This window comes from Drosophila mojavensis, unplaced genomic scaffold (genome assembly GCF_018153725.1).
Source record: "Drosophila mojavensis isolate 15081-1352.22 unplaced genomic scaffold, ASM1815372v1 contig_231, whole genome shotgun sequence".
Classification (NCBI taxonomy): Eukaryota; Metazoa; Arthropoda; class Insecta; order Diptera; family Drosophilidae; genus Drosophila; species Drosophila mojavensis.
Window position 1 is genome coordinate 5,398,613 of NW_025318772.1, and position 18,730 is coordinate 5,417,342.

The 18,730-nt window shown below is 40.5% G+C and overlaps 7 protein-coding genes across 17 annotated transcripts in view; 3 read left to right on the top strand and 4 right to left on the bottom strand.

The window, feature by feature from the left end:
* Positions 1 to 6: 6 nt before the first annotated feature.
* Positions 7 to 5,798, bottom strand: LOC6575033 (gamma-aminobutyric acid type B receptor subunit 2). 5 transcript variants are annotated; one of them, XM_015167795.3, is made up of 13 exons: positions 5,694 to 5,798; positions 4,719 to 4,984; positions 4,174 to 4,655; positions 3,936 to 4,116; positions 3,657 to 3,875; positions 3,303 to 3,598; positions 2,876 to 3,239; positions 2,711 to 2,821; positions 2,421 to 2,645; positions 1,611 to 1,944; positions 1,447 to 1,549; positions 905 to 1,392; positions 7 to 827 (listed from the first exon to the last, which is right to left on the bottom strand). In XM_015167795.3, the coding sequence occupies exons 2-13, from the start codon at positions 4,965 to 4,967 to the stop codon at positions 205 to 207; spliced, it is 3,675 nt and encodes a 1,224-aa protein (XP_015023281.1). In that variant the 5' UTR covers positions 4,968 to 4,984; positions 5,694 to 5,798; the 3' UTR covers positions 7 to 204. The 5 variants fall into 5 exon arrangements, with proteins under 5 accessions (XP_015023281.1, XP_002001057.1, XP_032587531.1 ...); XM_002001021.4 differs by having other exon boundaries at positions 1,447 to 1,552; XM_032731640.2 differs by having other exon boundaries at positions 2,409 to 2,645.
* Positions 5,799 to 5,890: 92 nt separating this feature from the next.
* LOC6575034 (cyclin-dependent kinase 20) lies at positions 5,891 to 7,171 on the top strand. Its single transcript, XM_002001022.4, has 3 exons — positions 5,891 to 6,308; positions 6,361 to 6,896; positions 6,955 to 7,171. Exons 1-3 carry the CDS (start codon positions 6,108 to 6,110, stop codon positions 7,169 to 7,171), a joined length of 954 nt encoding a protein of 317 aa, XP_002001058.2. The 5' UTR covers positions 5,891 to 6,107.
* LOC6575035 (DNA-directed RNA polymerase I subunit RPA12) lies at positions 7,117 to 7,832 on the bottom strand. Its single transcript, XM_002001023.4, has 3 exons — positions 7,597 to 7,832; positions 7,312 to 7,534; positions 7,117 to 7,249 (listed from the first exon to the last, which is right to left on the bottom strand). Exons 1-3 carry the CDS (start codon positions 7,712 to 7,714, stop codon positions 7,225 to 7,227), a joined length of 366 nt encoding a protein of 121 aa, XP_002001059.1. The 5' UTR covers positions 7,715 to 7,832; the 3' UTR covers positions 7,117 to 7,224.
* A 44-nt stretch (positions 7,833 to 7,876) lies between these two features.
* Positions 7,877 to 9,066, bottom strand: LOC6575036 (zinc finger protein 330 homolog). Its single transcript, XM_002001024.4, has 2 exons — positions 9,049 to 9,066; positions 7,877 to 8,900 (listed from the first exon to the last, which is right to left on the bottom strand). Exon 2 carries the CDS (start codon positions 8,881 to 8,883, stop codon positions 7,963 to 7,965), a length of 921 nt encoding a protein of 306 aa, XP_002001060.1. The 5' UTR covers positions 8,884 to 8,900; positions 9,049 to 9,066; the 3' UTR covers positions 7,877 to 7,962.
* A 142-nt stretch (positions 9,067 to 9,208) lies between these two features.
* On the top strand, positions 9,209 to 14,202 carry LOC6575037 (heterogeneous nuclear ribonucleoprotein A1). 4 transcript variants are annotated; one of them, XM_015167796.3, is made up of 5 exons: positions 9,210 to 9,372; positions 9,550 to 10,027; positions 10,985 to 11,458; positions 11,768 to 11,858; positions 13,919 to 14,202. In XM_015167796.3, the coding sequence occupies exons 1-4, from the start codon at positions 9,322 to 9,324 to the stop codon at positions 11,842 to 11,844; spliced, it is 1,080 nt and encodes a 359-aa protein (XP_015023282.1). In that variant the 5' UTR covers positions 9,210 to 9,321; the 3' UTR covers positions 11,845 to 11,858; positions 13,919 to 14,202. The 4 variants fall into 4 exon arrangements, with proteins under 4 accessions (XP_043863841.1, XP_015023283.1, XP_015023282.1 ...); XM_002001025.4 differs by lacking the exon at positions 13,919 to 14,202 and adding an exon at positions 12,320 to 12,350 and having other exon boundaries at positions 9,211 to 9,372; XM_044007906.1 differs by lacking the exon at positions 11,768 to 11,858 and having other exon boundaries at positions 9,209 to 9,372.
* A 284-nt stretch (positions 14,203 to 14,486) lies between these two features.
* Positions 14,487 to 16,651, top strand: LOC6575042 (protein C12orf4 homolog). Its single transcript, XM_002001026.4, has 3 exons — positions 14,487 to 14,851; positions 14,904 to 16,227; positions 16,291 to 16,651. Exons 1-3 carry the CDS (start codon positions 14,680 to 14,682, stop codon positions 16,409 to 16,411), a joined length of 1,617 nt encoding a protein of 538 aa, XP_002001062.1. The 5' UTR covers positions 14,487 to 14,679; the 3' UTR covers positions 16,412 to 16,651.
* A 64-nt stretch (positions 16,652 to 16,715) lies between these two features.
* LOC6575043 (ankyrin repeat domain-containing protein 50) overlaps positions 16,716 to 18,730 on the bottom strand; it is a 33,606-nt gene continuing 31,591 nt past the window's right edge. For all 4 annotated transcript variants that reach the window (XM_032729919.2, XM_032730346.2, XM_044007904.1 and 1 more), the window contains 2 exons: positions 18,420 to 18,678; positions 16,716 to 18,350 (listed from right to left, as the gene is read on the bottom strand). In XM_032729919.2, coding sequence (XP_032585810.1) covers positions 18,167 to 18,350; positions 18,420 to 18,678 — 443 coding nt within the window. In that variant the 3' untranslated portion in view covers positions 16,716 to 18,166. The remainder of the gene's footprint in view (positions 18,351 to 18,419; positions 18,679 to 18,730) is intronic.

Consider the following 18,730-nt stretch of genomic DNA (forward strand, 5'->3'; position numbering starts at 1 on the left):
CAACAATTTGCAATGTACTTATATTAGTTATTATTAAATTTTCAACTATGTTTGTCAATAATATTTGTGCTAGCAATTTATGAAATTGTGTTTCTCTACACATTAGTACGCATTAAGATAACGTGTAGAGTATAAGGAATTTTGACCTAGGGGGTAAAAACTGCACACATATTCGTCGTTTGGATGCAGCATTGTCATCATTGCTTACAAGTATTCAACGATATCGCATTTGATGGATATATTTGGGCAGCTCTGTCCAACGACGCTACGTCCGCGATAGTTGGGACTCTTTTCAGTGAGTAGCTTCCGGAATATGGGGAGTATAGCTGTTTCTCCCTCTATAAGTTCGGTTTCGGAGCTGGCACCATAGATCGAATGGTCGGTTCGGTTACGATGCTTCCTTTGCTTATCCGGCGCCACATTCGGTGAGCTGTGATGATGCGCCGCATGTTGAATGTTCGCATTTCGATTGAATTTGCGCGTCTGCGTGCACTGCTGCACGCTTGTGGGCGTCGGCTCCCGTTCCCGCTCGCTGTCCGTCTCGCTCTGGCAGACTGTGCCCTTTTGTGGCTTTGGACGATGTTTATTACGATTCTTTTCCGAGACAGAGCGCTGGATAGGTGACGTTGTGTTTTGTTCATAGGGCATCACGTGGCCGTGATGTTCTGAGCAACGTTGCGGACTGGCATAGGTACGCTGCGATTGGCGCGAATGCTGCTTGGCATGGGATAGCGTATGTGTGTCCCATAAATCACTCTGGGAGACAACGAAGTTCGACTTGAGTGCCGAACCCATGCTGGTGCGACGATGATCCGAGGCAGTGGGAGCTGTTTAAGCAAGGAATAATATTTTAACATGAATACATAAAGTAAAGTAGTAGTAGTAGTAACATATATGTACATACTTTTAATGACGCCCGGTGTGCCGGGTTTGCTGTGTGGACAAACGTTACTCAGCTCCGATTGCGAGGTGGATATATTTGTGGAGGAATTGCGATGTGTGCTGCTATACTTTGGCTTGGCCGTTGGCGTTTGGCTGCCACTTTCATAGTGCCTGGACACTGTTGACTGACGGCGATCCCTCATTGCGTTGCAGTCGCCTGTAGCGCGTTTAGTGGAGCTGCTACTGGTTACGCCGCCAATATTGCCATCTGTCTGAGCCGAAACTGAATTCCGTTTCTCCAAGTGTCGATGGTGCTGATGCAGTTGTTGCTGCTGCTGCTGTTGTTGTTGCTGTTGATGTTGTTGTTGTTGCTGCTGCTGCTGCTGTTGTTGCTGCTGCTGCTGCTGTTGCATTTGCTGCTGTTTCTGAAGATGTTGCTGTAGCTGTTGCTGAATTGGCTGCATCATAGCACTCGGAGGGTGCTCCACAATTGACTGTTTCTTCTTTTTGCTATTGAGTAAGCAGGTTATAAAACTGCAAGCAATATAGAACATTTGTACTTACGGCGGTAGGGAGGGTGCCACAGTGGTGGACTGCACCGATACAAATGAGTTGTCAATTTCAACGTGTGTCGAGGTGATACTGTCCACGGATGTCAGCTCGGTAACTTCTAGGTTCAAGCAGTGAGCAATGCATGAATTTGTCTAGATAACAAAGTGTTCACTCACCTGTGGTGCTGGGCATCTCGCGACGTACAGGCGGAGCTGATAACTTGGCCATATCGTCACTCAGTATGGGCTCCATATCTGTGGGGGCACCTGTACAGGTGACTCCATCAATCCACTTGCGCGCCTCCGGACCCAGTTTGCGTATTAGCGCCTGCAGTTCGTTCTCCTTCTCCATCAGAGCCTTGCGGAAGCGACAATTGGTGTTCTTAACATCGCGCAGCCGCTGCTCTAGCTCACAGACCGAGGAATCGCGTCGATTCTTGGACATAGGGCGTAGAGTAGCGCGCACTCGCTTGTCCACAACGCCCTGAGGATTACGTTTAAGTTCGACGAGCTGGAATTCGATGAACCATTGCTTAAGTAAGTTAACATTCAGAGAACACGGTACACAGCAAGGTATGTAATGTCTCAGGTGAGACTAGATTTGAAGAACAGCATACCAGAAATGTCAATAGATGTTTACATTCAATTATAAAGTAGAGCCTTTCAAAAAACAACATGACATTGCTGGTATATGCACATAGTTAAGTATAATGATAGTAAATATAGCTTTTTAAAAGTTATTATGTAGTGTTATGTAGCATTAGCAGAGTTAAGTTAAGTAATTTAGTGCGTAAAGAGCAACGCTAAATGAAATGCTGATCATTTGAAATGCCATCCTTTCTACGGATGCTGACACTCGAAATGATCAAACGAACAACATTCAACATAATACGTATGTACTCGTACGCCCCTCGTGTATATAAGTAATATACGATTATGTGTTTAACAGCTACAAAAACTACAAAACTTCCTTACTACCAGTCTTACTTTCGGTACGAACACCAAACACAAAGTGGCTGTCGTACAAAAAATGATAAAAAACGAGAGTAAGACAAAAACTAAATCCTTGCGATCCGATAAAACAAGCGATATAGCCGCGCCGGCAATACAAGTAATGAACACATTATAAACGGAGAAACCAATATGCTTGGAGTCATTTAGAGCTGGTATAGAGACATGCCGGGTTTCCCAGGCCAAGAAGGCGCCAAAAACCTGAAGGGGTAGACATTTTCAAATCAAATTGGCGAAATTCAATAAATCTAAGTCCATTTGGTTACCAGTAGCAAGCCCTTATAGGCATAGATGATGCTAACGAATATGGTCATGTGCTCCGATTGGCAGTACTCGTTCTCGGGTATGACTAGCACATCATCAATGTTCTCGTGATGCTGTAAGTAGAAATTGGAATCAAATTTGATAATCTCTAATTTTGTTCTTCTCACTTTAGGCTCCAGTTGCTTGGTCTCGCGGTAAAAGGGATCGGCTATCTGCCAGGTGGTTATAATCGCTATGTCAATGGCCAACAGGACGCCCACAACCATAAACAGCTGATAGTCCTTGATTACTTTCTTGTTCAGCTTCAAGTCGGTGAAAATCGAATGCACACGCCAAGTTTTCGAGAACATAGCTCCGAAGGCCAAACTAAAACCAGCCATTAAGATCCAAGCACGAGCCGTGCATATATAGGGAAAAGCTGCCACGCTACTCAGCGTAGTGTCCAAGCCCAGGAATATAATGCTCAAGTAGGTTAACATGCAGCCAATTATAATCAGATTGTTCAAGTGCGGGCTAGACATTTTGATGTAGCTACAAGGAACACACAGACTCGATAAAGTAGGTAAGGATATATATGGCTGATTAGGATCTTACCGTTGATTACGATATTTGATATTGAAGGCTAGGAAAACAGTGGCTATGATCACGCCAATGACCGAGGCGCTGGCTGACACAATATATATGGTGGGGTTCACCTGGCTGTGTTCTATATAGATTAGGGTACGATCCTTGGGCGGCGTTTTGCCCACCCAGCGCACTGGCTTGCCCAGTGTCATGTCCAAGTGTGCTTGCTGCGAATGATATTCACCGATCTTTTCCATTTGGCCCAATTGAAATTGGGTGATTAGAATGTTGGCCTTGCGTTCGTTGTTGTAGAAGCGTACAGGACCCTAGAGAATGATATAAATGTGATAAAAGTTAAACATAGATCGGCATCGGCATACGAACCGTTACGCCCTCAAAGGAAGTATTACGCAATGCTTCGAGAAATATGCTCTCCCAATCCTTGACACGATAGTCGAAATGCGTCAACAGATCCTCGCGTTTCTCCGCCACATACTGTATTGCCAAGGCAGCCGCCCAGATGCCATCATACGTGTAGCCATGGAAGCGTGAATATTCTGTGCCGCGTAGTCGATCATACTCAACCAGATACTCGTCCGCCGTCTGCAAGACAAATATGGATTGAAGGACGACCAATGAATGCACAATCTCAAGATATCTTACTATGCCTGCCACGGTAATGTCACCGCTGGTGGAGAGCGGCAGCAGATCCACCAATATGGCGCCCTCCAAAGCAGTGGCTATCTCCTTGTCGGTGCATTCGCTGTCCAGCGTCACATTCCACCAATCCGTTGTATAGGTAGCCATGATTAGCCACTGATAGGCGCGTCCATACATTTGTAATCTGCAGGAAACACGATTAAGGCCGTTCGATTTTGAAAGAATTTTTTAACGGGCTTACTTATAGGCCTCACAAAAAGCTTTGCGTGCAAAATGCTCATTGAAGTTGCCCAGAATTATGCGTACGTCCTTCTCGCGTAGCTTTTTTAGAGACTCGGCCACATCGTTGACAAAACTTTGAGTCTCCACCACCTCCAGCTCCATGGAGTCCAGATCTGCTACCATATGGTTGTGCGGTAGCGAATATCGTGGTTCGTTCTGATACACAGTGCCAACTCTCGTCCAGTTGAACTCCTTGAGTAGCGCTAGCCGTGGAGCATTAAATGCATTCTCCGAGGGTACAACGCGAAAGAAGTTGGGAAACGCGTCCTTCGTGAACATGGGATGGGTGTCCGCATAGCTCAGCTGCGTCAAGTGCCAGTGCTTGCTGGCCTTGGCTATGGGATCTGTGACGTGCGTGCAGGCGGCACCAAAGAGCATCACCTTGTTGGGGCCTGAGTGCATCATGTCGAAGAAGGACTTCACACCCACTGCAGCATTGCACTGGAAAAAGCAGGAAATATATGTATACTTATAGAAACTAGTTCATATTTAAGCACATCCCACCTGTGTATCATTCCACCACATGTGCAGCCGATAGTTGGTCAATATCTGTGGATGCTCATTGACATGGCCGAGCGCCAGCTTCACGCTGGGCATAACTCCACGTCCAGTGTACGAGTTCTCAACGCCATCGCCATATGGAAAGAAGCCCGCAATGTAAACATCGGAGCGCTTGGCAGTTCGAGCTTGAACACGACTCAAACACAACCCAAGGCAGAGAAACAGTGAAAGGATCAGATTCGATTGGAACATCTTGCTGTGCGCGCGAGCTGTGAATCGCTTAGATATTTCAATATTTGTGTAGCCAAGTGAAGAAAACCATAATTATTCAGGGATTCCGTATTTGTGCGTTTCTTAGATATAAATCACAGAACAATTGTTTTTTTATTTTTTTTCACCGAATGCTATTATATAATGGATATTGAGTTTGAAACAAATATTTAACCTTCTATTTTAGCAGATATTATAGTTTGTTAGACCTTCAAATGCTTTGGGTTATCATACTATTTGCCTTTTTCAAAGCTTAGCGCAGTTATAACAATGGTAATTTGGTTCAAGGTGCTGCTACGCCTGACAGGCCCTGCGTGTCAACGTGAAAAATTCCTATATGTATATATACATATATACTTAATGTATATGCATGTATGTATGCCTGTACTTAGGTGAGTATCCTTAGGTATACACATACATAAGTATATGTATATATACATATATATTAAGGTAGAATTATATGTACAAAAACCAGTCCTTGATGCAAATTGTCACAAATTGTACTTATTAAATTACGCATCATCCAATGTTAAGGCCAATAACAATATAACTATAAAGTCATTTGAAGTGTAGAAATAGTTTTTTAACTGGAATTGTGTACCTTCATGGCAAATACAGACACTATACACTACACTATTTAACTGTTTTTCTTGCGCCCATTTCAAGCGCTAAGCTCAAATCTGATACTGAAAAGGAATCAACACCTACCAGATTTATTGATTGATTCACTTAATAACTAAAGACATATTCGAATAGTTTTATTTGATATTTTAAGCAGTTTTCGTTTCGTTGGAAGTTGCGAAGGTCCGAAAAATTGTGTATCCTCGTAATTTGACAGTTGCGCTGACAGCAAAGGACATGCCAGTGCGCATGCCTTAAACTTTGACAGCTCACGCTTCGAGCCACAGTTCGCATTCTGAACGAGCTGGGAAAAACTGCGTAAACAACCTGACAACAGGTGGCTAAGTGGACGGACTTTTGTTTTGTTAGCGATATTCGCAGGGTAACGACTGTTTGGTTTACTGTTATGACCGTTGCCAACGGCTACGAACAACGAATGAATATTTAAAAAAAAAAAAAAAATTGTAAAGAAGAGCTGCACTCAATTACCGAATTTAAATCATGGAGGACTATGCGCCCAGTCGCTATAAAATGCAGGATAAAATTGGCGAAGGCGTGCACGGTTGCGTGTTCAAGGCCCTCGATTTGCAGCGCAATGTGGAGGTGGCCATCAAAAAGGTGGCATTGAAAAACAAATTCGGCAACATATCCTTGAATACGCTGCGCGAGATTAAGACACTTCAATTGTGCAACTCGGAATATGTAAGCTCTAATCTAATGCCATGCCAGCTCTAAATGTACTAAATATTTTCAGATACTCAATATAATTGAAATATATCCGGATCTGACGGGTCTTTCGATAGTGCTGGAGTACATGCCGGACACGCTGTACGGTCGGCTGAAGAGTGAGGTGAATCCTCTGAGTCGCCAGCAGGTGCGAAAGTATTCACTGATGATGTTCAAGGGTATGGCCTATCTGCACGAGGCGGGCATTATGCACAGGGATATCAAACCAGCTAATTTGCTGATCAGTCAAATGGATGTCCTTAAAATTGCTGACTTTGGCTTGGCACGTCTCTACTTTCCCGATGATGAGTCGCGCTTGTACTCGCCACAGGTCTCTACTCGCTGGTATCGAGCACCTGAAATACTTTGGGGCAGTCAGAAGTACGGACCTTCCGTTGACTTATGGGCATGCGGCAATGTGCTGGCCGAAATGCTACGGGGCGTACCGCTCTTTGCAGGCACGACAGATATCGAACAACTGGCCATAATAATACGAACGTTGGGCAGTCCCCGTCTGAACGAATGGCCAGAGTTAACATCACTACCCGATTACAGCAAAATAAGGTAAAACAGGGATTTTTTTTGTGCCTCACGTGATATTAATATCTTTGTTGCGATCTAGGTTTCCCAATTCAGTGGGCATACATTGGAACAATCTGTTTCCAAGCTGCACACATGCCGTTGAAATTGATTTGGTATCCAATTTGGTCGTTTACAATCCAAAGAATCGACTTAAAGCCACAGAGGTAAGTCCTGATATTATAATGGACGACATCTCAAAATATTCTTTTCCATCTACATTTATTTTGCAGGCCGTCGAACATAGTTATTTTGATTAATATAAGTTATATGTATTTACACAATTAGTTGACTAACAGCTAAAGTTATGCATTTAGGAGTTCTCTGATTCCTTGTATCTGTAAATAAAAACCGTAGTTAAGCATAGGTGAGTTGTATCTATCTGCAAACATTCACTTACTTGCACTTCAGACACGTGAAGAACACAGTTTGACCTTCGTCCGCCGAGCGCAGCTGTAATGTGGCGTAGGACATTTTGTCGTTGCCACATTTGGGGCACTTTCGCTCTACAACAGGACCATCTGCTTCTGCTGCTTCGGACTTTTGGGTTACTTTTTTGGAAATTTTTCTAGGATCGAAGCTGTTGAAGTGTATTGTATATTCGGATGTCTCCCCGATGTAAACTGTGAAATTGACATGATTTGGATTGAGACTTCACAACATTCAGTTTCTATCCGTATCTTACCATCTGGGGAGAACTCTTGTTTACAGTTATAACAAAATACGTTTCCTTTGACTTGCAGCGGTGGCAGAATTGATCCGCAGGACGGACAGAATCCGGGACGATTATTAAAAATTTCCATTTCAAATCAAAACAAGTCTATGTCGCACGTGCAAGTGACCAGTGCTGTGAAATGCGCAATAAACCAATGCATTCTTCATTCATAGCAACCACCTTTTGCGCATATCAACCAATCTTTTACTAAATTAAATATATAAAAAACCTTAAAAAATAAATTAATTGCTTCTTTTGACACGACATGATTTATGTAATTCGCATATCAATTTAAAATATATATATACATATATGTATCTATTCATACAATTTGAATTATTTGTCCGTTTTTTTATCAACTTCTGCAGTCTCGTCGGCTTCACTGCCACTTGTCTCCTCATCATCATCTTCGGTTTCGCTTTCATCGTCCTCGCCATCCTCGTCATCATCATCATCTTCATATGAATAGCCAGCGCTGCTACTGGCACCATAGCCCCCATAGTAGCCACCATAACCCTCCTCGTCATCGCTACCCATGCCCTGCTGTTGACGGCCAAACTTGTGGGAGCGCGTGGACATGCTCAAATCCTTTGTAACAGACGTTTCGTAGTTGCACTTGGGACAAGGGATAGCCTTGTTTTTTTCATACTTGAAGCCCTTGCGACGTACATGATCCTCGCAGTAGCAAGTCTTGCAGCGCAAACACGAATATTGACCGAGACGATTGCATGATTGACACTTGTAGTTCTCTGACTCTAGCACCTGACATGAGGCCTGGTGCTCGAACTGATCATCTTCGCAAAGAAAGCCATTGCAAAACGAGCACTTGAAGATACGTCCACCATGCTCCCAGACGCCACGCTCACATTCTAAGCACACAGCGTTCTGCAGTGGACAAGTGCAGGCGTGCGTGGTTAAGCATTTGCGTCCGTGACACACCCAGGCCTCACAGAAGTCGCAAATTGCACCAACCATGCCAGGGAATCCAGTCGTATAAACACCAGGATGCTTGACCACACAGTCTCCAGTTTTTAACATGCACTTTATTTTGCCACATTGTGCACAAATGGGCAATCGTTGCACGCTCTGGCAGAAGTAGCAGAAAGCACGAGACTTCTGCTTTTTCTCACACTTATCGCAGTCCATTGGCGCATTGCACGGTAGATCGGCGAGAGGAATCTCTCGACCCCTAATCTCCTTCAAACGTAACTTTTGCTTTTCAGCTTTTTTTCGCTGGCCGGTTTTCTTCTTCGGCATCCTGACTTTGTATCGAACTCAAAAAAAAAAAAAAAAAAACGATAAGAACTAGTGAACTTGTTAAGATATGTATGGTGGTCGGATGAATTTTGTGAAGCACGTAAAATTGTATTGTTACATTACAGAACATCAAAAAATATATATATTCATTATTATTATTCACACCTATTGCATGCAATATAGCATATAATATTCCTTTCTTTCCTAATTTTCTTATAGAATCACATAAATTGCGAACAGCATACTATGTCTAAAATAGAGGCCTTACACAACACTGCTTTTAAAGTATATTGACATTTGTGAAACTTGGCCACACAGTCTAGCATTACATTTCAATTTTCAGTTTTCAACGCAAGCGAGTGGAGCGTTTGTGCTGTGTCGTTTTTTTGAATTGAAAAGAAAACTATATATACATTATATTGTTGAAAAATATATAAAATGGGCGGCCATAACGATCAGAATGGAAATTCTAACGGACAGCATGATGATGTAAGTACGCAAATGATTTTAAAAATATCTAAATTTGTATGCATGTAATGGGTACATACATACGCGTGGCTCGTTGACCGCCATTTTGAAATTTTTCGCATGTGCGTCAGCGGGGTAGAGGTTATGTTTGGCTTGATGAAAAAATCGATATGAAACTTGAATTTTATTTTTATTTAGGACTCTATTTCTGAGCCAGAGCATATGCGCAAATTGTTTATTGGTGGTCTCGATTACCGTACTACCGATGATAATTTGAAAGCTCATTTTGAAAAATGGGGACAAATTGTCGATGTGGTCGTAATGAAGGATCCACGTACGAAGCGCTCTCGCGGTTTCGGCTTCATTACATACTCGCATTCAAGCATGGTAGATGAAGCCCAGAAGGCTCGTCCTCACAAGATCGACGGACGTGTCGTCGAACCCAAGCGTGCTGTGCCACGCCAAGACATTGACTCGCCAAATGCAGGCGCTACGGTTAAGAAGCTGTTCGTGGGCGCATTGAAGGACGATCATGACGAGCAGAGCCTACGTGATTATTTCCAGCACTACGGCAACATTGTTGATATCAACATTGTCATGGACAAAGAGACCGGCAAAAAACGTGGTTTTGCCTTTGTCGAATTTGATGATTACGATCCCGTGGACAAAGTTGTGTGTAAGTAAAGAAGAATAATTTTTATTTCAATATATTAACAGTCCCAGCTCCGCATAGCAATGTTTGATGTGTCTGTGCGGCGTTCATTGACTGTAATAGAAATCTCGCACGTATTATATCTTTGTTGCTTAGGCACCCAGAATGCCTAACTGATGAAAACGTATGTGCCACAATTGGTCGATGAAACAACACAGTACTGACAAATTGACAAGCTTGACCTTCGCTTGTACGGTTTTTCCTAGTGAATGCTGTGAGAGTAATAAAAGCGTCGGCTAAGCTATGTTATGCGAATCTATTAAAATCCTAGTTCTGTGTAACACGCAGCCTCGTTACATGAAATCTATTTTAAAATTGTAAGCTTTATACATATATATATATGTAGGTTAACTAACAAGAACACATCTGCAAACTGGAACTCTACAGAATATTCAAACTTCAACAGTTTACTTTACTTTATCTTATCTAGCCAAAACGATATTCCATAAATTGAAAAATAATTCACAGTCCCAGCTCCGCATAGCAATGTTTGATGTGTCTGTGCGGCGTTCATTGACTGTAATAGAAATTTCGCACGTATTATATCTTTGTTGCTTAGGCACCCAGAATGCCTAACTGATGAAAACGTATGTGCCACAATTGGTCGATAAAACAACACAGCACTGACAAATTGACAAGCTTGATCTTCGCTTGTACGGTTTTTCCTAGTGAATGCTGTGAGAGTAATAAAGCGTCGGCTAAGCTATGTTATGCGAATTCATTAAAATCCTAGTTCAGCGTAACACGCAGCCTCGTTACATTTCTTTTAAGTTTAACTTTATTTCCCGGCGTTTTATTAAAAATCTAGCTCTTTTAAAAGCAAATATCAACAAGTATGTGTACTTTACTCTTCTTAGTATCAACTTTTAGTACGTATAGTTCACAATTAAACACATCTTCCTTGGTTTTGTTTATTTTCAGTGCAAAAACAGCATCAGCTCAATGGCAAAATGGTGGACGTGAAGAAGGCTTTGCCGAAGCAAAATGAAATGGGAGGCGGTGGTGGTGGTGGTCGTGGTCAGGGTGGTCGTGGCGGTGGCGGCAATAGGGGTGGAAACATGGGCGGCAATATGGGCGGTGGTGGCAACTTCGGCAACCAAAACGGAAACTGGGGTAATCGCGGTGGTAATAACGACAATTGGGGCAACAACAATTTTGGCGGCGGCTACGGAGGTGGTAATAATTGCTGGGGAAATAACGGACCGTGGGATAACAATTGGGGCAACAATGGTGGCAACTTTGGCGGCGGCGGTGGTAACGGCAACTGGGGTAACAATGGCGGCAATGATTTTGGAAATTATCAACAGGGCTATAGCGGTGGCCCCCAGCGTGGTGGCAACTTTGGCAACAACCGCATGCAGCCCTACCAGAGCGGCAACTTTGGCAACAAAGCAGGTAAGCATCACTCGAAAACACCTCATACCGATCTACATTACAATTTTATTTGAAAACTGAGCATTAGTAACGTAAATAAGAATAGTGTGGATTTCGAATTGTTGGAACGTTCATAGAGCTTAGCTCTTTAGGCTTAACCACAAAAGATGAAATATACATGCAGAGACTTCGATTTATTCTGTGTTAGGTATTTGTAATCTATCAATCAGCAGACACGTTATAGTGCAGTTTATAGTTTATATTTAGAGATTAAGGCTAGTTTTGAAACACTTTTTAAAAGTGCATATGGGTTCTTTTTGTGTTTTTAAGGCGGTGGCAATCAAGGCAATTATGGTGGCAACAATCAGGGCTTCAATAACGGTGGAGGCAACAACCGCAGATATTGAGGCGCCCAGACGAGGTGAGCATAGCTATAAAATTAGTTAAGGACCTAACAAGTACAATTTTGAAAAGCAACCTACCAACTTATCCACCCATTCATCTTTATATAAATACGTATATATATATATATATATATATATATATACATGTATATTTATATATACATATGTAAATATAAATATATTTTTTACTTAATTTAACAACCGATTTGATTAGGTTTTTTGTGTTTTATATATATACACATTTTAAAATATAGACATCTTATTTTATTGGCATTTCCTAGTAGTTTCTAACCAGCATATAAGAGACAAATATTTAAGCTTGAAAACATTTTCATTTTAAAACTCTTGAACTTTGAAATCTAATATTTTTAAGTAATTATTTCTGTAAACGTATTTAGAAAAAACAACTTTAAGTAATGTTGGAATGCTTAACACCAATTGATTTAAATAACGTTTCTCATTTATCGACATTTTATAGGTGGTAAATTAGCAGTGGCTCAGTTTATGCCCAAAAGTCAAAGTCAAGTAAACGATACGCAATTCAATGATATGAGCAACAACTCATATACCTAAGAAGTTTTCCGAGAACAACTATACCAAAAGCATGACAGAAGATAAATATCAGGAACAGTGCAGTGCAGTCGTGTGAGATTGGTTCAGTCAAAGTCAGTACAAGTACAGAGCAGATCAGTCTGTGAATGTGTGTGTGTGTATATGTGTGTGGTGCGTTTTATTCAGAGAGCAGTTGCAACAACAGCAGCAGCAGCAGCAGCAACAGCAGCAGAGTTTTAACAGAACTTACAAATACAGAGAAGACAGAAGTGAACAGAGAAGAGAAGAGAAGTAAGCAGCAGCGGCAGCAGCGAACCCTCACACATACGCATCCAGCAGAGTACACGTACACAGCAGCTGGCCAGGATTTAATAAGAGTAATTTGCACAGTTACAATACGATATAACGATATACGATAATTGATTCAACCTACTCACACTCGTCAAAATAGCATAATATTTATATTTCAACATTTTGTAGCCAACCTAAAATTAATGCAAAAGGATCATTGTAAACTAGAAACGTCACAACATTTAAGTTGTGCAGCTAACGAAAAAGCTTACCATTAACAATTCAAAGATGATTATGTATCCTTGTAGCCACATCTATTTATCAAGAATTCTTCAGTTAACAGTAAAATAACTTAGTATATACAAACACAAAAAAAGGAATAAAAAACAAACTTCAGGGCGCAACCGATGCTTAATTTTACATTCAAGCGAAGTCCCCAATGGTTGAATGGTTGCCGCCCAAAATTTCTGATAATCAGTGCAAAATTCTACACAAATCTATATTTAAAAAACAAAAAATGTATTAATACTTTTCTCTAGGCTTAAGTTCTCATAATTTTAAAAACGTGTAGGGCGTGCGCTCACATTTTCAAGAGCCGCGTGCTGCCTTAGCATTAAATAATATATTTACAAATATATACATATATCATAGTGAGGAGGATCTACTTGTGCTAGATTTTGTAAGTGACTATGACGACATTGAACTAAATTATCTCCAAATGTTTAGTTTTAACCAAATGAACAATTAATTGTAATCGAAACCTTGTAGCAGTTTGTATGCAGTTTCTCAGAGGTCAGCGCAATTAAGGATTTTTAATATGTTAACAAAATTTACACTAAATGTAGCAAAGAAAGATATAAAATACAGCAATGAATTTATGTAAAATTGACAAAGAAAAAAGAAAAAATACCAAAAACCAAATTAAACCCGTTGTTTAGTTCAAGCCTAGTCTTGATATTTATTCGTAGCTTAAATCTTGTATTTGTTTAGGACAGGTAAAAAGCAAGGCACAGCAGCAAAGCAAGCACAAAACAGGTGCCAGATTGCATTCCACTGTAAGTTAAAAGAGGCAAGTAAGCGGGTAGAGTCAGTATGCCAATACGATAGTAATTGTTGCGGGCGGGCACCTTTTTATTCATTTATTATTTCTATATTTACTTTCATTTGGATTGCACACTCGGTATATAACTTATGAATACCATTTAAAATTGTATATTATAATTTTTGTTCCAAGTTGGCTGAAAAGTAATGCAAAGCGCTGAAATGACGGTCGCCAAGCTAACAGCCTCAGCCACAGAACGGACAATCAACACAAAACTTGCAATTGTATCGGCGGTGCTGAACTTTTGCGGCAACTCTCGGATTGGTCGATCGACTTGGGTAAGTTGTTGAACGATTCAACAGAAGTGTAATTTTCAGGTGTTCACTATGGCGGATGGAACCCGTATCGGCTTTTGGGAATAATAATTTGAATTAATATTTCTATTCTCAATAAACAATACAAATTTAAAAATAAAATGCGTTTTTCATTTATAACTAAACTGTTGACCGGCATATTTATTTGGGTTCAGTGTGTACACACTAGTTAATATACTGTCAGCTGTTTTCATTAACATTTTACTATCGTATGCTAAGCCGATAGCTATTGGAAATGTGCGGCGGACTTAGATATGAAGAGCTGCAATTAATAATCTGGTGTATATGTGGGTATACTATATATAATAATTTTTATTTTTAATTATTGGGCAAGTTCAATGTCTGGTTATTTGTCCCGGAAGGCATGACAGGTGGGCGTGATGGAAATCACGATAAGAAATATCGAGTCATTTAACAGTGATACATCTCTAATTGCACCATGTTAACTGTGATTGCTAACTGTGTGAGTGCTTGTAAATTAACTTGGAGATTCTAAAGCTTTAAAAATAAAAAGCCGATCACAGCGTTAGCCAAGCAAGCTATTCAGAGTCGTTTAGGTGGCGTACAAGAATAACAAGAATGGAGACCACTATAGTCCAATTTGTGTACAGCTACAAGGACTATGCGGGTAAAGATTGTGTTGCCAAGCTGGATATTACATTTCCTTTTGAGGATGAAAGCATTGATGAATTGGTTACACAGCTTTTAGCCCAAATGGATTCAATGATGCGATATTTAGATGAAGACATAAGTAAGATACATTGTAAAATGAAACCAAATTTTATTTGACACTCCCCCAAAAGATTTACAGAAAGAACTGCAGCTGTTTATTGACCGAGAACATCAAAAATTCTATGACGACTACTCTGTGAAGTTAATTAATCAAGCGGCCAATGAAGAGCTGGACTTAGAGGCTATTGTTCGAAATACAGAACGTCTGTATAAGGAGGAACTGCTACAATTCGCAGATCGCGTTGGTCCAAGCGATGAGGACATATTTGCGCAAAGCTTCCATCGCCTGGTGCACTCCTCTTCGTTGGAGGATATTCTTAAGCGCGAACGAGGCTATGCAAAGGTCATAGCCGACATGACCGATCATATGGATTCTGAAGTGGAAACGTTAAAGGACTCCCAGCAACAGGAGATGGATAGCCAAATCAATCAGCTCGACATAACTACAACATCGGAGGACATTAACAATTTGCTGGCTCAGCAATATACCACTCACAACTTTGTACGGAAACGCTATGAATCCGAGCTAGAAGCCATGATGGGTCATCAGAAAAACGAGTACCGAGATTGGATCACCAGTCAAGTTAGTCAGATGTTTCAGGTATCGCCGGTATCCACTCCCTTGGGCAATCGCTCCTCCATGTTTGTCTCGCAGCATCCATCGATGGAGGAGAGCTTTACTATACATTTAGGCTCTCAGCTCAAGCATATGCACAATATCCGAATACTTAGCGCTAATGTGACGGACCTGTGCAGTCCTTTGCATGTGGATGAAAATTTGAATGGTCTCAACATGGCTTTGGGTCTTTACTCGAGCTCATTGTGTGGGGTCGTAGTGCTGACTCCTTCAATACAGGCACAGGCCAATAAGAGCATAATCAAAAATGCTAACAGATCAACGGAATTTCATTTTGATCAAATGGATGTGCAGCTGGAAAAGATCGAGAAACAGATCCGCGCTCTTAACACCAGTGACACTAGCAGTACGCCCAGCAATGGCAGTGGCAGTGGCAGTGGGAGTGGTAACAGCACTGAAGGTAGTGCCACCTCCTCGCCGATTAAGCAGCATGTGGCTAAGCTAAAGACGGGCGATTTTTATATAACCAAACATTCGAATCTCTCCCAATCACACGTCATATTTCACTTGATCTCGGATGAGCCCATCAATAGCCCCAGTGAAATAAATTCACGTCATCCGGTCATACTTGGCTTGCGGAACATTCTGAAGACGGCAAGTCGTCATGACATAACCACGCTAACCATTCCAGCTCTGCTTCGCCACGAGATGAGCGAGGATATGACCGTTCCGTGGTGCATCCGAAGAGCAGAGCTCGTGTTCAAATGTGCCAAGGGTTTTATGATTGAGTCTGCCTCTTGGGGGGGTGCGGAGTTGAGGTGAGTTTTGTTAAGCCTATAAACCTATACGATTAAAAATATCAAATCATGTCTCTCATTCAGCACCTTGCAATTGTTGCTGCCCCACGATATATCCGAGGAACTGTTCACTACACTAGCTGGAATGGTGCCAAATGTATTTCGTGTCGCGAATCCAAAGATACTCGTTGATAATAACAAATAGTTTTTCATAAACACATTCCAGGTGAAATATTCGAAGACTTTTAATTTATTTATATATGAATATACACTTTATTCAGTTTCGTATAATTTATATTTATATATGTATATGCTTCGTTTCATGTGGTTTCGCGCAAATTGTTATTTAAATTAAAAACACACTCAGAATTTCTGTAAAGGTTCCTGTATCCAATTTCATCAATATAATAATTTAACTTCAATGCAAATGTTTTGCAAACTACAACTCTACTTTTGTATAAATACATTTATATTGTTTAGGTAATCTTATAAGTGTGTGTGTGTGTATATGTATTTATGTATAGTCCTTCCGAATTTAAATGTTTATCTTTGGTTTCATTAGACCCCGTCATGCTATTTGTGTTTACTTTTGTATGTGTGGGTTGTTCGGTTATCTATGTTTAATTGAATCTTTGAATAACTCTGCTGGTTGTTAACTTGTAAATATGTCGTCAAATAAATATATGTATACATATATATGTTTATTATATGTATATATATATATATACTTTAATGTATATTTAACAATAAATTACGTTATAATGTTTCTGTTTAATCAACAGTTCGCTGTTTATATACTTTTTTTGGATTTTGCCAAGTACGTTGTATAGTTGTCTGTGTCTGCGTATGTTTTGCTGCTTTGCAGTGAGAGATAGAGTTTCGGAAAATATTCCATCTGAAACTTGGTTAATATATCAGTGTATTAAGTCTACAGGTCTTATAGGTTTCTGTTATTAATATATGAGTACGTGTGTGTGTGTTTTTTTTTTTAAAGTACAGGAACGGGTCACATTTTTTGTGTTTTTGGGATGATAAAATACAACTTGTGTTTGAGGAAACATGCCATAGAAATGGCGGTAAGCTTAAAAAATGATTATAAAATTGACATAATAGCATTATTATACGATCATTAGTAGCTCAGTTGCATATGCCACAATTGCTTTAATGCTAGTTATAAAATAAATTATTATTTAGCCATATTTCGAATATCGTTTAGGTTTATATATTATGGCGTTCACATTTTGCCTGGTCGCACGACCAAAAATATCTAAATTATACATATTTTGCTTTTTCGGCATAGCATATCCCATTGACGTTTAAACGAATTTGCTTTTATAAAAAGAAACGGTTGTATACTTGTGTGTATTGATTGTTACTTTCTTTCTTTCATTTCCTCTCTTTTGTTTTTCTTTTGTAATACCTTTGCAGAAAATATAAAATTTATATAGAAATCTATAAGATATTCGAGCAGATAGCAAAGATCTCATCTAGTAATATTTATTTCTCTATACCATGACGATACGCAGAGTGATTTGAGATCGGTTCTGTGTTTTACAAACGGACATTTTTAATGATCTATAACAGGATTGTGCATCTGCAAGGGTATTTAATCTTCGGCATGCCAAAGTGCAATATTATTGTATTTAATATGTTTAATTTAGATGCTACTTTTTTAGGAGTTGTCTACGATAGCATGCCAAAATATAGGGAAATACTTTATAATCGTTGATGAATCTACACAGCTTAATACTTTGCGCGTGCCTTAAACTACAATCTTGCAATAGGTCTAGACGTATTTATAATTATCGAAATAAGAATACATAATACGTGTGTATACTAAAATTGAAACTATCACAAAAAACAAATACTTTTTTATATAAAGTATAAACTCAATGAAGTCAAGAATGGACTACTGTCTAATTGAGTATGCAAGTGTATGTCTATGTCGGCGCAACTGGGTTTACATTTGACTCTCCTTGCGCCATTGAAAGGTTCCCGACTTGACACCAATGCTGGACGAGCCCTGGTTGCTGCTGGAGGAGAGCATGTTATTGGTGCGCCTGATCAGTTGGGCAGCCGAATCGAAGCGACTGCGAATGAGTCGCATTGCTGGATTGCTTGAGACGCCGCTGCGCTTGCTCTTGCTGTTTAATGAGAAATATGAAACAATTAGAACAAGGCCTTAGGCAAAGTTATCTGCAGTAAGAGCTCACCTCGATGAGCTGGCCTGATTCTCCTTGAGGTTGCCCAAGATTATGCGCATATGCGTATCCCGGGCAAAATGATTATCGGGCAAGCCGGGCTTCGAGCTGCCACCACTGGGACCAGCACGATCATCATCCACAAAGGCATTCAATGCAGGCAGCTGGCCTGGTGAGCTCAGCTCGCTACTGGGCGAGTGTGGAGGCGTGGCATACAAAGGTGACATGCATTCCATGTCATACAGATCTGCTTCGTTTGTCATGTTGCTTGCTGTAAAGTGTGAACAATAATTAGTAGCACTTATTATGAAATTGAATAATAG

Coding starts and splice junctions, on each gene's coding strand:
- LOC6575033 (XM_032731161.2), bottom strand. CDS start 4,967: ATGTTCCAATCGAATCTGATCCTTTCACTGTTTCTCTGCCTTGGGTTG. Junction 2,646..2,710: donor CCTATAAGGGCTTGCTACTG/GTAACCAAATGG, acceptor CTACCCCTTCAG/GTTTTTGGCGCCTTCTTGGC. Junction 1,553..1,610: donor CGAGATGCCCAGCACCACAG/GTGAGTGAACAC, acceptor GCTTGAACCTAG/AAGTTACCGAGCTGACATCC.
- LOC6575036 (XM_002001024.4), bottom strand. CDS start 8,883: ATGCCGAAGAAGAAAACCGGCCAGCGAAAAAAAGCTGAAAAGCAAAAG.
- LOC6575037 (XM_015167797.3), top strand. CDS start 9,322: ATGGGCGGCCATAACGATCAGAATGGAAATTCTAACGGACAGCATGAT. Junction 9,373..9,549: donor CTAACGGACAGCATGATGAT/GTAAGTACGCAA, acceptor ATTTTTATTTAG/GACTCTATTTCTGAGCCAGA. Junction 10,028..10,984: donor TCCCGTGGACAAAGTTGTGT/GTAAGTAAAGAA, acceptor GTTTATTTTCAG/TGCAAAAACAGCATCAGCTC.
- LOC6575042 (XM_002001026.4), top strand. CDS start 14,680: ATGGAGACCACTATAGTCCAATTTGTGTACAGCTACAAGGACTATGCG. Junction 14,852..14,903: donor ATATTTAGATGAAGACATAA/GTAAGATACATT, acceptor CTCCCCCAAAAG/ATTTACAGAAAGAACTGCAG. Junction 16,228..16,290: donor TGGGGGGGTGCGGAGTTGAG/GTGAGTTTTGTT, acceptor TCTCTCATTCAG/CACCTTGCAATTGTTGCTGC.
- LOC6575035 (XM_002001023.4), bottom strand. CDS start 7,714: ATGGAAATTTTTAATAATCGTCCCGGATTCTGTCCGTCCTGCGGATCA. Junction 7,535..7,596: donor ACAAGAGTTCTCCCCAGATG/GTAAGATACGGA, acceptor TCAATTTCACAG/TTTACATCGGGGAGACATCC. Junction 7,250..7,311: donor TTCACGTGTCTGAAGTGCAA/GTAAGTGAATGT, acceptor TTTTATTTACAG/ATACAAGGAATCAGAGAACT.
- LOC6575034 (XM_002001022.4), top strand. CDS start 6,108: ATGGAGGACTATGCGCCCAGTCGCTATAAAATGCAGGATAAAATTGGC. Junction 6,309..6,360: donor AATTGTGCAACTCGGAATAT/GTAAGCTCTAAT, acceptor AAATATTTTCAG/ATACTCAATATAATTGAAAT. Junction 6,897..6,954: donor CCCGATTACAGCAAAATAAG/GTAAAACAGGGA, acceptor GTTGCGATCTAG/GTTTCCCAATTCAGTGGGCA.